Raw genomic sequence first — 16,428 nt, forward strand, 5'->3', positions numbered from 1 at the left:
TTTCTCCAACATCCTGGGACCAATTCGGGTACAACGACCCTGCATCATCCACATACAGTGATTCTTCAGTCTGTACTTTCCAAGGAGCCCAGATCTAAGGAACAGCGAGGAACCTGTCCAAAGGGTAGGAATAAATGGCCAGTTTTCAGAATGGAGAGAGTTAAATAGTGGTGTCCCCCAAGGGTCTATACAGGGACCAGTGCTATTCAACATAGTCATAAATGATCTGGAAAAAGGGGTAAACCGTGAGGTGGCAAAATTGGCAGATGATACAAAACTACTCAAGATTGTTAAGTCCAAAGCAGGATCCAAAGAGCTACAAAAGAATCTCTCAAAACTGGGTGACTGGGCAACAAAATGGCAGATGAAATTCAATGTTGATAAATGCAAAGTAATGCACATTGGAAAACTTAATCCCAATTATACACCTAAAATGATGGGGTTTAAAGTAGCTGTTACCACTCAGGAAAAATCTTGGAGTCACTGTGGAGAGTTCTCTGAAAACATCCACTCCATGTGCAGCGGCAGTCAAAAAAGTGAACAGGTTAGGAACCATTAAGAAAGGGATAGATAATAAGACAGAAAATATTATGTTGCCTCTATATAAATCCATGGTTCACCCACATCTTGAATACACTGTGCAGTTCTGGTTACCCCATCTGAAAAAAGATGTATTGGAATTGGAAAAGTTACAAATGGCAACAAAAATGATTAAGGGTATGGAACAGCTTCTGTATGAGGAGAGATTAAAAAGACTGGAACTTTTAAGAGACAACTAAGGGGTGATATGATAGAGGTCTATAAAATCATGATGGGTGTGGAGAAAGTAAATCAGGAAGTGTTATTTACTCCTCCTCATGACACAAGAACTAGAGGTCACCAAATGAAATTAATAGGCAGCAGGTTTAAAACAAACAAAAGGAAGTATTTCTTCACACAACACACAGTCAACCTGTGGAACTCCCTGCCAGAGGATGTTGTGAAGGCCAAAACTATGACAGGGCTCAAAAAAGAGCTAGATAAGTTCATGGAGGATGGGTCCATCAATGACTATTAGCCAGAATGGGCAGGGATGGTTTCCCCAGCCTCTGTTTACTAGAAGCTGGGAATGGGCGACAAAGGATGGATCAGTTGATGATTCCCTGTTCTGTTCATTCCTTCTGGGGCACCTGGCACTGGCCATTGTCGGCAGACAGGGCACTGGGCTAGATGGACCATTTGTCTGACCCAGTCTGGCCGATCTTGTGTTCTAGGTTTGGCATATTCATTCTGAAAGGCAGCGAGGTTGAGTTAATGAGACCCAGACGGTCAGCTCTGGGTGCTCTTTCCGGGTCTGGCTAGCATGACCACTTGCACCCTCACGCGGATGACAGTTGTTTGTCTCTACGTTACAAATGGGTTAAAAACCAGGGTTATGAAGGGCACAAAACATGAATAGCAGTTAGCAGAACACACATGGACTCTCGGTCTCCAGCCAAGTGCATGCTCCCCTAGAAAACAGGCTCTGTTGGCAAGAGGCCTCCCTCTGCACTGTGCTGGCATTCAATTCACGGTCCAGCATACAAGAAACAAAAGGTGAATGACTTGATAACGACGAGCCTTTGTAGCTTGTTCTTGGTACCAGGTGCTGGATCTCCGCAGCACCAGCCCCGCGGGATGAGTTTCATGGGAGTTTTGCCTCTAGATCTCTCTGTGTTTGTGCACAAAAGGACGGTCAGAAAGCTGACATTTCAGAAAACACAGTCATGTGACCATGTTGGTCCCAGGATATTAGAGACAAGATGTGGGAGGTGAGATCTTTTATTGAAGCAACTTCTGCGGAGAGAGATGAATACTCGAGCTGCACGGAGTCTTCCTCAGGTCTGGGAAACAGGGCATTGGAGGAAAGGTTGGGGGGCTGTATCTCAGCAGCCTCTTTGCCAAGTGATCTCAGCTTGCAGCACCCGTGCTCGCCTGGCCCGTGGTGCTCCTGGATTTGGGAGGGTTCAAAAATTCACCTTTAAAACAGAACCAGCTGCCGCATTAGCCCCAGAGCAAGTCGCAACGTTCTCCATAGACACCAGCCACACTTTGGAGCAAGGAGTCCATGGAAACGGTGAACGAGCCCGAGGACAAAGGGATGCCTTGGTCAGCCGGGGTTGCACCTCACAGACATGAGCTGGAGGTGATGGGTGCCTTATCTTTACAGGTCACGTGGACACAGAGGCATAGCAAGGAAATGTCTCCCCTAAAGGTCACTCAGCGAGTCAGGAGTGGGACCGGGACTCCATCTGCTATCAACACATGGCTGGCAATCTTCCCAAGCTCTCCTATTCACCCCCAACCCTGGTGTCCCTCCCTCAGCCCCCTCGCCACGAGGAAGCAGGGAACCTGCTCGCTCGCCCTGCCAGCCACACCAGCTGAGCCTGCCATACTGGAAAAGCTGCTGCCGGGCAGAGAGGAAAACAATAAAAAGCAACCACCCTGGGGCTGGCAGGAAGGTCCATCCCCACGGGACGGGGCAGTCAGCCTCGGCAGGGTGTTTGCACAGACTAGACAACACCCTCTCTCACCTGCCTGGGTCTGCACACCCTTCTCCATCGGCATTAGCTCCTCCTCCTTCCCCTGCCGAACCTCTCGGTTTGCCCTTTGGTCTGCCCCCCATGAGGTGAGGCTCCCCGTCTCGGCACCCTGCTCTCACACGCACTGACAAGAAGTGATGCACAGGGACCAGCTCAGCACTGAGCCAGGGCAGAGAGGGGAAAATGGATCTTCCCAACACATAGCCTTGACGCAGGCCCCATGCCGACGTCATTCAGAGAGCGCTGAATTCCCAGGGACAATCCCCAGCTTTTCTCTAGCACTGGGCAGCTGAGATCCCAACACTCGTCAGCATCAGTTTCCCCGCTGCCCAGATGGGAAACTGAGGCACGAGGAGTCTCATAGCCAGCCAGTGGCAGCGCCTTAGTGGGGACCTCTCCTGCTCCATCAGGAAGGAGAGAAAAAGCGACTTCTCCCTTCCAGCAGCTAGAGGAGGCCTGGGGTGGGGTGAGGGGCTTCCAGTTACTCAGAACCGTACTTGCCAAAAGCTCAGTCTGAGAAGGGCACCCTCAGCCAGGGGGCAGGGAGAGCCACCAGCTTCACCTTTCTTCCCACCAGGTGCTCGGTACATTTCCCACCCGCTGTGTTTCCTCTACACTGCCCACCTTACTCTGGCGCGACCCATCAGAGCAACCACAGTGCCCAGTAGCCCTGCAGCGCACAACCCTGCAGGACAGAAAACGGCACTGGCAGACTGGTGTGGTAGGCAGCTGATAGCATGAGGAACAAAGCTGCCTCACCTGGCAGGCACCGGCACAGAGACACAGTGCCCAAGCCCAGCTCTTCGTGGGGTCCGAGCGATAGACGGTGCTGCTGCACTAAGCCCCACACAGTAATGCACTTCTATTTCTGCAGGGAACATTCAACACAACTGCAACTGGGGAAGGGGCTGGGAGTCCATGTGGTGCCTGATCCTGATGGACACCAGGAGCAGTGCAAGAAGTGGTCACATTAGCACCGGTGCCTCACCCCAGAGAGAAACCCAGGAGCTCCCAATTACAGCCTGCACAGCTCCTCTCCTGGCTGGGAGAACAGCTGCAGGCTCTTTGGGATCACTGCTCCTGCTGCCAAAGCAGGGCCCCAGGCTCCGTGCATGGTGTCGGGGGGGCGGGGGGGGCGGGAGAGGAGGAAGCACTAGGCCCCGTCAGAGACACCTGGATCTGTCTGTAACAAGGCTACTGGATGCCACAATTTCAGGCTATGTCCTAGGGATTGATAGGGGGAAATCAGCAAGTCAAAAGAGGGTGCTGAGAGGCACACGGAGCCCCTGCCAACTCATTAGCACAGCCCCAGCATCGAGCACCTCTGCAATTGTCTATGGTCAATCAAGGGCTGACCCTAGCCACTGTTGCCTCCCAGCACAGCAGCCGAGCTCCTCTGCCCATCCCACTCCAGGTTTCACAGGCCAGCACCCTGTGACTTAACTCCCAGTCACATAACAATGATTGGGAGGGGTCGGGGTGTGTGGAGGCAAGAGGGGGCCCATGTTTGGGGGGGCACACAGAGCCCCTGGCATGGGAGGAATCAGGGAGAACTGCAGGGAGACAATGAAATAACGGGGCAGGAGGGGATGGGCACCCAGGGCATCTGTGCAAATGGACTGGACACTTGGCCGACACAAGTGACAAGGGGATTGTAACACACACAACAACCCAGGGATTTGGGGCCCAGGCTGCCTTTACCGCCAGGCCCCACTCAGCCACAGGGTCGCAGGCACTTTCCCTGGCTCAGCCAATCAGTGCCAGGATGAAGGGGCCCCGCCCATTTCTGCTTTGGGAAGGGAGGAGTTACGGCCACAGGTGAATCCGAGCCATGTCCTGGCACCTGGGCAGGAGCAGCATGTGTAAGTGAGGGAGGACTCAGGGCTGCCCGCAGGCCACGCCAAGCTCCTGAGAACTGCGGCTGAGCCTCAGCTGCTCTCCGTTGGCACAGGCCAAGTGACTGCGGAGGCTACAACAGCTCCCACCAGCTGGGTGCTGCCCCCCTTGCCCTCGGCCTCGGGATGCTGAACAGCTCTGATGGCTGAGAACAAACTCTCCTCTCGCAAGGGTCGCAGATGGAAACAGCCCCACTGGGTCCCATCCAGCCGGGTCCCAGGACACACTGCGAGATCCATTCTCCAACGCTTTAAACACCCCAAGGAATGGGTAGAGGATCTGAAAGTCTAACAGACCTCGCTGGCAGGAAGCTGTTCTCAATTCCAACTTTTCATCCTCGCCGTAACCTCAGGACCCCAAGTCATGCGCCTTTCTCCATGCAGCTCCCTAGGGTCACAGACTAGAGATTCCAAAGCCAAAAAAGACCATCTCGTCTGACCCCCTGCAGACCACAGACCAGAGACCTGCCCCACAATAACCCCTAGTGCAGATCTGTTAGAAAAACAGCCAGTCTTGATTTGAAAACTGCCAACGGTGCAATCCACCATGATCTTTGCTAAGTTGTTCCAGTGAGTAGTGACTCTCACTGTTAAAAATGTGTGCCTTATTTCCAGTCTGAATTTTCCTAGATTCAAATTCCAGCCACTGGATCATGTTAGGCCTTCCGCTGATAGACTGAAGAGCCCAATATCAAATCTTTGTTTCCTGTGTAGATAATTATAAGCTGTGATCCAGTCACCGCTGAACCTTCTCTTTGGTAAGCGAAATACACTGTGCTCCTCGAGTCTCTCACTCTCAGGCAGGTTTTCTAATCCTTTAATCATTCTCATGGCTCTTCTCTGCCCCCCCTCCAATTTATCAACACTTCTCCTCAATTGTGGGCACCAGATCCCAGCAGCACTCGCACCAGGGCCAAAGTAAGGGGGAAAAAAATCACCTCTCTGCTCCTTCTCGAGATTCCTGATTACGCATTCCACAATTGCATTAGCTCTTTTGGCCACAGCATCGCACTGGGACCTCAAGTCAAGCTGATTCCAGAGTCCCTGCTTCCCAGGAGAGAGTACCCAGCCTGTCAGTCCGGTTGACACTCCTTGTTCACAGACGTGCACATTTACACTTAGCCGTATTAAAGCACACACTGCTTGCACCCAGCTCACCCAACGATCCAGATCACTCTGTAGCAGCGCCCTGGCCCTGTCGCTATTTATCACTCCTGCCACGTGTGTGTCACTTGCAAGCTTTCTCAAGGATGATTTTGTTTTCTTCCAGATCATTGATCATCATCAGAAGCACTATTAGCTGTTTGTAACCCTGTGCCGGTGCCCCTGGGAGACCCCCAGCCCAGCCCATCCTGGCCAAAGGAACGCACAGTGTATTCATTATGCAGATACAGCCAGGGCTTCATTCACCCCCTGCTGACGCAAGGCTCTGTGTGCAGAGGAATACTGCACTCTGAGGACCCAGAGCCCCTGGAGCTGGCAGGAGGCAGGATCTGCCCACTGCTCAGAGACTGATCTCATTCTCGGCCACGTATACCACATTTGGCTGAGGTGGACTGGAGCAAACTCTGCAGGTCGGGGGCAGGTCAGGAGCAATCCTGGATGGCGAGTGTTATCAGGGGGCTGTGACAGAAGAAGCTGCCCCTCCATTTCCTCCTCCCAGAGCACGGCAGCTGGGGGAGCATAACAAGGTGCACCCAGGCAAGGCTGGAGTTCAGTGAGGGCGGGAGGTGGGAAAGGGTTAAAGCATCGTTCGGACACAGTGCAGCCTGCCTGGATTTCCAGCTGTAGCAAGTCTCTGAGCTGAGTGCAACGAGGAGGAAGGAGAGCAGAACCCACCATGGTGCCGGCTGCCCTGGCTGGGAAGGGACGTGCCAGGGAAGCCGAGCTCCCCTCTGGGTGCTGCGCGCTTTGACCTGTCTCACCTGCACTCTGCCCACCTCAGCCAGGCCTCCTCTCACCTTCTCACCGTGGGCGGCGCATTCTGAGACAGATCGTCAGGTGGGCACCTCCCATCTCCCCTCCTCACACAACAAGCCCTGGGGCCACCTCCCCTCCTTGCATGCCCAAAAGCCACCTCTCCTCCTCGCACAACAAGCCCTGGGGCCACCTCCCCTCCTCGCACAAGCCCTGGGGCAGCAGCAGCAACTGCTCACGTGGACGCAGCACCCAGGAAGCCGCCAGCGTGTGACCATGTCTTCATGCAACTGGAAAGGGGGGCCTGATCCAAAGCCCCCTGAGGCCCATGGAAAGGTTCCCAGGGACCCAATGGGCTTTGCATCAGGCCCCAGAAGCGGAGCCAGCCCTGTGGCTATTATTATCGCTATTTGATCAGCCAGTTCTCTGCAGATCGTGGGTCCTCCACAGCACCAGACCCCGCCCAGCTGACAGCTCTGGCCACTGCCCACCCAGCAACTCGCAGACCAAATACTGCCTCAGAAATGGCCCCTTCTGCCCGGGCTGCCCTGAAGGCAGGATTTCACACAGCCGGCAGACTAGCAGGGGTCAAATAGCCAGAGCCCCCGCTGTCCCTGCCCCATTCCTGCATCCAGCCCACAGTTCTGCCTGAGCGCACTCAAACGTCTGTGTGTGGGAACGTGCCCACCCAAAAGGACGCTGAGCAGCGCAATCCCTCATCCCAGACCAGAGCAGATCCAATGTCTTCTGACCCCGCAAGCTCACAGACAGGTGTTTGGTAAAGGACCTGGGGATTACAGTGGACAAGAAGCTGGATATGAGTCAGCAGTGTGCTCCTGTTGCCAAGAAGGCCAACGGCACATTGGGCTGCATTAGTAGGAGCATTGCCAGCAGATCGAGGGGCGTGACCATTCCCCTCTATTCGCCCTGGTGAGGGCACATGTGGAGTATTGCGTCCAGTTTTGGGCCCCACACTACAGAAGGGACGTGGACAAATTGGAGGGAGTCAACAAAAGCGGAAGGCAACAAAAATGATTAAGGGGCTGGAGCACATGACTTGAGGAGAGGCTGAGGGAATTTGGCTTGTTTAGTCTGCAGAAGAGACAAGTGAGGGGGGATATCACAGTAACCTTGCAGGTTTTGGACTATGGAGACAGGATGGAAGATGCCACCGTGCTGTTAGCCCCAGGAAGGGAGAGCAGGGGGACAGCTGATGAACTGGGAAGTCAAGAAGTTTAACAGTGATCTATTGTGCCCTTCCCCATGCCAGTGCAGAGTCAGCCTGTGGAACTCACTGCTACATGAGGGAAAAGAAATGCTCCTGCATGACTTTAGGATGGTGTTAGAAGAGTAAATAGTATTTACAGATGCTCTGTGAGCTTCCACTTTCCTGCCTGACCCAGGACCAGGAACTGGAGAGGTGAGGAGTGATTTGCAATGCTAATACAAATATTCACCAGCGCCCCCTGGTTTTTGCCCCTGGGCTGCAGCTGATTTTGCAAGGCTGATTCACAGCGATCTGAGGTACATCTGAAGGTGCAAGAGACACGAAGTCTCCTTCCTCGGGGCAGGGCTGAAAGTGGCCGAGGACGAGCTGGTAAAGGACACCAGCACCCACCCTTAGCTTTCCTGCTCTGCTCCAGGAGCCAGCAGCAAAGCGAAATTCACCAGATCTCTTTTCTGAAGCACACAGAGTGGTGTGGGAAGGGGAGGACAGCCCGAACTGGGAAATGGCGCAGAACAGAGAAGAGACTGGAGAGGAGAGAACTGAATGTGCAAAGAACCAAGACTTAGGCTAGACAGGCCAGAGGTCAAGGAGCCTGGCTGGAGTTTGGGAGACCCGGATCAATCCCCTGCTCTGCCACAGACTCCCTGGGCGACCTTGGCAAGTCACTTAGTCTCTCTGGGCCCCTGCTGCGTGACTGTAAAGCAGGAGAACAGCCCTGCCCAGCCTCATGGCACTGCAAAGATCAGTGTAGGGAGGATTGTGAGAAACTCAGATACTACCGCCATGGGGGCCAGATAAGCATTGTGGTGAGGAGTGGCGGATGGGGAGGATGTTCTCAGATCAATGGCAAGGGATGTAATCAATACAGAGATGAAGGAGGGCAAGGAGATCCAATGGGGGGCACGGATCAGTGCCCAGAGAAGAATGGGTGACAAGGAGGGCAGGCAGTGGTGGGGTGACATAAAAAGGTGCCAGATGTGATGGTGGAGCAGGATCTTAATGTGAACTGAGAAGCTTTCGCCCACTTTAGCAGGGCTGGGGCAGAGAGGACGACGAGGAACCGGGGTTCACATATGGTGGCTTGAAGGCTGCGTACTCTCTGCACCCGAGGGGAAACCCAAAGGCAAGAGGGTATTTATTGTTAAAGGCCTTTCATCTCCCCTTGAGGATCAAGCTCAGAAAACGTCAGCCAGCCCAGCAGTCGATTGCAACCTGTCACTCTGCCACTGAGAGAGAGCAGAGCCAAGCTCCCGAGATCCTCAGCCCACCAGGGCCTGGCTGCACCCCGGAGCAGCCCCGGGTGGCGGTGGGGGGAGTGCTTTGTGCTGCCCTCGAGGTGCAGGGCATGGGCGCAAGAGAGCTTCAGCCACAGCTGGAGTGAGGAGCCCCTGCCCCACAAGGCCTCAGGGGTAAAGGGAGAAAAAACCTGCAAGAGCTTCCACAGCCCTCTACAAAGTGAGTATGTTTTCCTAGCGGGCGCTCGCCCCACATCGCACAGCAGGAACCTCACACAGCAATTCCACCCCCATGGCTGGCCCGGACTGTAGGGTTGTTAGACACCCAGGCTCAGACCTGAGCTCTGGGATCCTCCTGCCTTGCAGGGTCCTAGCACAGGACATCTACACTGCACTTTAACAGCCCCTTGGCCCAAATGCCTCACAAGCCCGGCCAGCCGTAGGTGTGGACAGACCCTCAATCACGGACATTAACCCATGGCCATTCTCGAGCCCCGCCCAGCCGAGGATCTCAGAGCACATGCTCCCTGAGAGGGGGCTCTGGGTCGCTAGGGACAGAGAGGGTGGGAACTTGTCCAGGGACCCCAGCAAGTTGGCAGAAGGGTCCTGACTTTGCTAGGGGCCTCACCCCACCCTTGTGGGACCGATTTCCGGGGGAAGGAGAAAGGAGCTTGATCTTCACATGGGCTCAACCCTGGGCCAATTATGTCCCCCAAATAATTAAAAAAAGCAGCAAGAGGCTCCAGTGGGAGGCTGGGTCTGTGCTTTAACAAGCCACCGTCCTGTCCAGCAGGCGGGGCTGAGTAAATCTGAAGCTTAGCCATTAATTCCTTGACTTAGGTTTTTTAAGGGGGGGTGGGGAAGACTGGGGATATTGACATTCAGGGGCTCATAACCCCTCTCCTCCCCTTCCAGGGAAGTCTGTGGCCAGAGCTGCAGCTCAGTGAGGTTTTCAGCTGGCTGGACTGAGGCCTTGCCTGGCGTCATGGGGGTAGCGTGGCCGGGGTGTGACCTGTCCCATGCCCTCGGCCCCAGAACACACACAATAGTGCCTCAGGGGTGCATGCCTGCACAGGCTCTTGTTGGGGCGTGGGGACTCCAGAGACCCATGTGACCGTTCCCCCAAGTGCTCTCACTGTGCAAACTCCTGTCAGCCTCTCGCCACTGCCAGGCGGGGCAGGCGGGAACCAGGTTCACTGGGTCCAACGTGCAGCGCGAACCACGCCTGGACCAGCTGAGCAGAAAAGCCCAGACGGGAGGCTGCATCTGGATTTCAGGCGATAGAGCCAGAACCAAACCCAGAGGGGACAAGGGATCAGATGAAAGTGACCTGAGCTCCTGTCCCAACCTCAAACCAGACCCACGTCACGTGTCCATGGTGCCCATCACGGGGGTGAACAGGGCAGGCACCGGGGCCCTGGCACAGTGGCAGCTTCCAGATTTTCAGGCGCTAACTGGCAGTGCCCCAGCGACGCTTCTAGCAAACAAGTCTCTCCCCACCTCCATCGCTGCCTGGCCTGGGGAGGAAGGGGACTGGCAAGGGTCCCAATCCTGCTCCCTTCAAAGCCAAGGGGAAAAGTCCCTTTCACTACAATGTGAGCGAGCTGGGCCTGTGGTTGGGGAGGGAGGGGGGTAACAGGTAGAGTGGATTCCTGTTCAGCTGGGAGGGGGAACGTGGGTAATATGTTCCCACCAGGTTCCCCAGCAGGCTCAGGTGATCCCTGCAGACTCGCAGCCCCGTGCTGCTGAATAAGAAGCAGTAAACATGGTCCCAGTGTTTCGTCCTGTGCTGCCTGGGGTGGGACTCTCGGAGTGCAGTGCCCACAAGGCTGCAGGCTTGACAGCATCGCCTGCCCCAGCCCTGCCAGCCTGGCTGTGGGGTCAGCACAAGGACAAAACCTCCACAACACAGAACAAACACAGATCAAGCCCCAAACAGACTGGGATGCCCCTGCTGGAGCTACTCCCAGGAGACACAAACAAAGCACTAAGGCCTAGGGTGAGAGGGGACTTCTGTCTCCATGGCCTGCTCAGATGTTGGACTCGTTGCTCTGACTGTCCTCGGGTGCTGGTGGGGAGGGGCTGGACCCCTTTCCATCAGGAACTGGAGCGTGACAACTCCCCCCTCTGTGCACAGGCCCCAAACCAGGCATCGCATTGCCAGGACTCTGGGCCAGAGCTGACTCGCTTCCAAAGCGTCTCTGCAGCGCACTGCCAGGGCCCTGAGTCTGCTGAATGGAACCACTGGGTCCAGCGGGTAACATCGAAGGCAGCAGAGTGACCCTGGTGCCCAGGGGCACCCTGCAAGTGCTGTTAGACTGGAAAGAGATCAGATGACAACATGCAGCGCTTCCTGGCTTGTTTGCGTCTCCTCCCGCTAAGCTGGAGAGCAAAGCTAGTTAACTGTCCCAGTCACCGCACCGCTGGTGGGCTCAAGTCCTGCCCCACATATACGGAGGCTAGAGAGTGACCCATATTTAGAAGCTCTGAGCACTGCCATTGCTGGGGGGTGGAGGGAGTGGTAAGGGGCATACAAGCAATTTGTTGCTTTGACTTTCTGGTTTACACAGTAACACAAGCTGCAGATTGAACACAGGGACCCCCCTCAGCACATTACACAGAAGTGCCATCTAAGGGACAGCATGAGGGGGGAGCACTTCTGTCTTGGACCCCCCACCCTTTCATGCTGGCTGAACCCCGAGTCTCTGACATGCACTTGGCTCACCTGGCACCAGGAATGCTCAAACACAAATAATAAAATCACCCCCAGTCTGAATTAAAGAGACATTACCAAGTTAAAAACCCCATATTTGAGTAAAGACATTTGCTTCCCTGGGCTAACAACATCCAAAATGATAAAAAAAAACACTAAACTGACCCCCCCACCCCCCACCCCCCCGAGACACAACTTGACCCTCCACACACACTTTGTTGTCCCACTGGAATGAAATGCAGAAAGAAAACAGATTCCTCAATTTCATTGGCACTCCTACATCAGTTTCACTTTCAGGTTCTCTGCTTTAGCGGGTCCTGCAATGTTTGGGTTGCAAACACGTGGGGAAGTGGTTAGCTCCAGATACCAATAAAACCCCAAACAAAGGCTGTGTGCACATATAATATTTTATGTAAATATTAGCTTTCTGAAACTTTTTAGAGCAAAACCTCCATCTGAGGCCTAAGGAATCCATCAGTGCCCATGAATGGGTCTCTGGGGATGCTGATCAGAGAATAAACCAGCCTTTTTTGCAGACAAAGTATTTCTAAATTTTTGCATTGAACAGAATTTGCCTCGTCTCGATATAAATAGAAGTCTCTCCCTCCCCCACAGTGCTCGGTTTTAAATATCCTCACTGCTAAACAGTCGGGAAGGAGTGCATCCCTTCCCCTGGGAGCTGCAGCCGGTACATGTCATAGAAGCTGGAGATGGACATGTTGCCCCTACTAGGGGCCATCTAGTTCATCTTCACTGGTCCCAGCTCAGAATTGGTCCTCGCAGCATATTTGCAAATGGTTGATCTAGTCTAGTTTTAAACACCCCAGGTGCCTGGGACTCTAGCACTTCCCATTGGGAGAAGACACCTCTGGCAGATGTCACTAGATGTCAACTCCCTGATCTAACTCCACTCAGGTTAGCAGGGATGTCTCTGGATTTGCACTGGTGTAACTGAACCCGGTGGTGGAAAGTCTCCAGTGATGGTCAGCCTAGAGTTTCCTTTCTCACTGTTCCTCTAGTCACAGCCCCCTGGCATTCCTCCCTCTGCCCACTAATGCCTCACACCTACTGCCCTAGTGCTCCAGCCCCGCCTCAAGACAATAGCGGAACAAGAAGAACCCAGCCTGGGCTGGCTTACCCTTTTTGAACTCCTCCAGCATAGCATCTAGCTTGGTGTCGTGGAAGACAAAATGGACTGGGTGGTTGTAGAACTTGGTGATGGTCTTGAGGGGGGTGCAATCGTCTGGGTCCACAAAGGCCAGGTCCTTGACGTAGAGGATGTCCACGATGTTGGAGCGCTCCTCCTCATAGACAGGGATGCGGGTGTAGCCGCTTTCCATGATCTCTGACATTGTGTTGAAGTCCAGGATGGCGTCGCTGTTGATCATGAAGCAATCGTGAAGCGGCGTCATGACATCCTCCACTGTCTTGGTCCGGAGCTCCAGCGCTCCCTGGATCATGTTGAGTTCCTCCTTGACCAGGTCGTTGTAGGGCTCTGTCACCTTCAGCATCTCGACCAACTTCTCACGGTTGTAGACGGTGCCGATCTCCTGGCCCAAGATGCAATCCAGGAGCTTGCTGATGGGGAAGGAGAGGGGGAATGTCACCAGCATGAACAACTTGGTGATGCCGATGGTGTTGGCGCCCACGGCCAGGCCGTGCCGGGAGCAGAGCGCCTGCGGTACGATCTCGCCGAAGATGACGATGCCAATGGTGGAGGCAATGACGGCGCCTAAGCCGGAGCCGATCAGGTCATCCAGCAGGATGGTGAGGGTGGTGTTCACCAGCACGTTGCCCAGCAGCAGGGAGCAGAGCAGGTAGTTGCCTTTCCTGCGGATGGGCTCGATCTTGCGGGCGTAGCGCTTCTCCTTGTCGGTGCCGCAGTTTTGCACGATGCGCAGCTCCATGGGGTCCAGCGCCATGAGGCCCAGGTTGAGGCCACTGAACATGCCGGAGAGCACAAGGAGGCAGAGGATGAGAATGACCTGGAACCAGAGGGGCAGCAGTAACTTCTTCTCCTCCAGCACCATGAGGCGGCCGTCCCTGCCCTCGTGCCGCAGCCAGGGCTGGCCAAGGTCACGCCTGGTGCACAGCACGTAGATCTTGGCCCGCTCATTCTTGCGCAGGGGCTGCACCTGCACGTGCAGCACTCCCGAGGTGTTGTGCGTGTCGTTCATGTTGGGCTGCACCACCAGGTCCTGGGTGTGCAGGGGGCAGCTGGTGTTGGCGTTGGCGCGGGCGCTGGCGTTGGCACCGGCCCTGGCATCCAGATCGGCGAAGGCCACCAGGGCCCCGGTGTGCGGCCCGATGTCCAGCCCGAAGAGCCGCAGCTGCACCTCGCTGTCCTCGGTCACCTGGATGACGCCCCCGTCGGGCGCCGCGGCCGCGGGCTTGCTGGTGCGCTCCAGCCGCATGCCCAGGATCACGCTGCTGCTGCTGCTGCTGCGCTGTGTCGGGCGGGCCCGGCCCCGCCGCCAGGGGGAGCGCGAGCGCCAGCCCCCAGTAGCGCCCGCACGCCGCACCCCGCACAGCCCAGCGCCATGTTCGCTCGCCCCGCGCCTCGCCCGCTTTGCGCAAGGCACAACCGCGCCGTGCTTGGGCTGGCGGCGCGCACGTCACCCGCCGCGGTCGGCCCGCCCCCTGGGCAGGCCACGCCCCAGGCCACGCCCCCTGCGCGCCTTAGGTGGCGCCGGCTGGGAGCTTAAGGGGCGTCGGCCGCCCGTCCTGGGAGTGGAGCCGGGAGTGGGCGGACATGGGGGGGGCGGGATTCTCGTGGGTGGGGTGTTATGGGCAGTGTGACGTGCGGAGGGAAGGCGGCCGGTTGTGGGGTTGTGCTGTGGGTGGGTATACTTGGGGCGGGGGAGGGCTGTTATGGGGCGAGGGTGATTCTTAGGGGGTAGGGAAGGGGGTGTAGGGATATATGGTGGTGGGTCCTTTGAGGCAGCCCTGCCATGCCTAAGCCTCTCTGCCCTGGGTGTAAAATGCTATCCCATAGTTAACATGGGGGCTAGTTGCCTACAGAGGGACATGATGATACTCTCTAGGGCGCGGCAGGGGACTCATGCCTCTTAAACCCCCCCCACATCATGACCCACCCACTGCATGGAATTTTCTTCTCTTTGCCCCTTGTTTCCTTTTGTTGATTCATGACTTTTACAATTTGCCATAAAACACAGGAGTCAGTAAACACAGGAAGGGGACGACACTGTGGCGGCTTGCCCAGCATCATCCTGCAGCCTTCAATCTCTCTCGTGTTATGAGAAGGAGTAAATAAGAGTTCCTGATTTACTTTTTCCACACCAGTCATGATTTTATATACCTCTGTCATATCCCCCCTTAGTCATCTCTTTTCCAAGCTGAAAAGTCCCAGTCTTCTTAATCTCTCCTCACACAGAAGCTGTTCCATACCCCTAATCGTTTTTGTTGCCCTTTTCTGAACCTTTTGCAATTCCAATATATCTTTTTTTGAGATGGGGCGACCACATCTGCACACACTAGTCAAGATGTGGGCGTTCCATGGATTTATACAGAGGCAATATGGTATTTTCTGTCTTACTATCTTAATGATGCCCAGCATTCTGTTCACTTTTTTGACTGCCACTGTTTTCAGATTGTTTCTAAGAGCTCTTTCTTGAGTGGTAACAGCGAATTTAGACCCCATCATTTGATATGTATAGTTGGGATTTTGTTTTCCAAGGTGCATTTCTTTGCATTCCTTGCGGTGGGTTTTGTAACAGACACATTACAGCAGAGGCAATTGTCCTCCAAACAGCATGCAGAAATAGCTCCCTATTGTAGCATCAGAGAAAACCTGCATTGTGCACCTGGCACCGTGCCGCTGGGTAATGCTGGCATGTGAAGGGGTCTATAAATATCTTGCAATTCTAGATTGTACTCCATCCCTGGAGGATCCTAGACTGCTTTGCAAACTGTTATAACAAAGCACACAGTGGTCACTCCTACCGGGCCTGAAATGCAGCTATCTCTGGGGTGGAACATCTGAGCTGTTTAACAGCTCATACTAACACTAGGAACAGTTTAGGCGCTCAAGTCTGTGCAGTACTGACCATCCTCAACTCCCTTTAAAGGGGATTTGAAGACACTCAGCCTGGTTTGAATCAGGCTGTAGGAAGGAAGTTGAAGGAAATTCTGTACCCAAATAAACTGCAGGAGGGATGTAAAGAGGTGGAATGTAATTACTGACTTTGGAACGGGGCTAAGACATGCTGACTTCTGCCAGGAGGCTGCACCTCCACCCCGGAGAACAAAGAGCCCTGGCTAGGTAACATGCCTCGTACCTCCACTTCAGGAGGCAGAGAGGGGGGTGGCGGTAAGTCAGGAGTTAGTGAACAGGACAGATGTACAAGAAGTCACTAATAAAAGCATCTCGGCAGATGGCCCAAAGGCACTCAGACAGACCCAGCCAAACCAACTGGATCGTTTGCCCAAGTACCGGCAGTTCCCATCTCGGACTGAATATTGAACGACGGAAGCTTGTTCTGCTCAGAGCACTTTAATACATAAAGAGTTTAGCCAGCTCAGCACAGAGCGCACTTCTCCTTTAACAGCTTTGATGCTGCCTTGTTGAGCAAAGTCCCTCTTCAGTGCTGGCCCCAGGTAGCTGGTAGAGAAGGGCAACAGCCCTACCAGGCGCATCAGATCAGCTCAATCTGACCCTGAATGATTAGAGAGGAAACAACCTGGTTGGTCCCTTGACACAAGTTCCTCAGTATTTTTAAACAGCCCATGGCCCTTAGCGGCTTTGCCCAGTCACTGGTGCCTGTCAGCTGAATAAAGTTGAGTTGCACAAAGCAGGCCTGTGTGGGGACGTGATGGGAATGGGATGTTTGAATGAAGGCAATTCTGTGGGGCTAGTGAT

General features: G+C 54.7%; 1 protein-coding gene across 2 annotated transcripts in view; it reads right to left on the bottom strand.

Annotated features, from left to right (window-relative positions):
• The window catches only part of CNNM4 (cyclin and CBS domain divalent metal cation transport mediator 4), a 51,784-nt gene extending 37,797 nt beyond the window's left edge, over positions 1-13,987 (bottom strand). For both annotated transcript variants that reach the window (XM_032790351.2, XM_075062710.1), the window contains exon 1: positions 12,688-13,987. In XM_032790351.2, the coding sequence (XP_032646242.2) occupies positions 12,688-13,963 (1,276 nt within the window). In that variant the 5' untranslated portion in view covers positions 13,964-13,987. The remainder of the gene's footprint in view (positions 1-12,687) is intronic.
• Positions 13,988-16,428: the final 2,441 nt, after the last annotated feature.

Source organism: Chelonoidis abingdonii, chromosome 2 (genome assembly GCF_003597395.2).
Source record: "Chelonoidis abingdonii isolate Lonesome George chromosome 2, CheloAbing_2.0, whole genome shotgun sequence".
Taxonomy (NCBI): domain Eukaryota; kingdom Metazoa; phylum Chordata; order Testudines; family Testudinidae; genus Chelonoidis; species Chelonoidis abingdonii.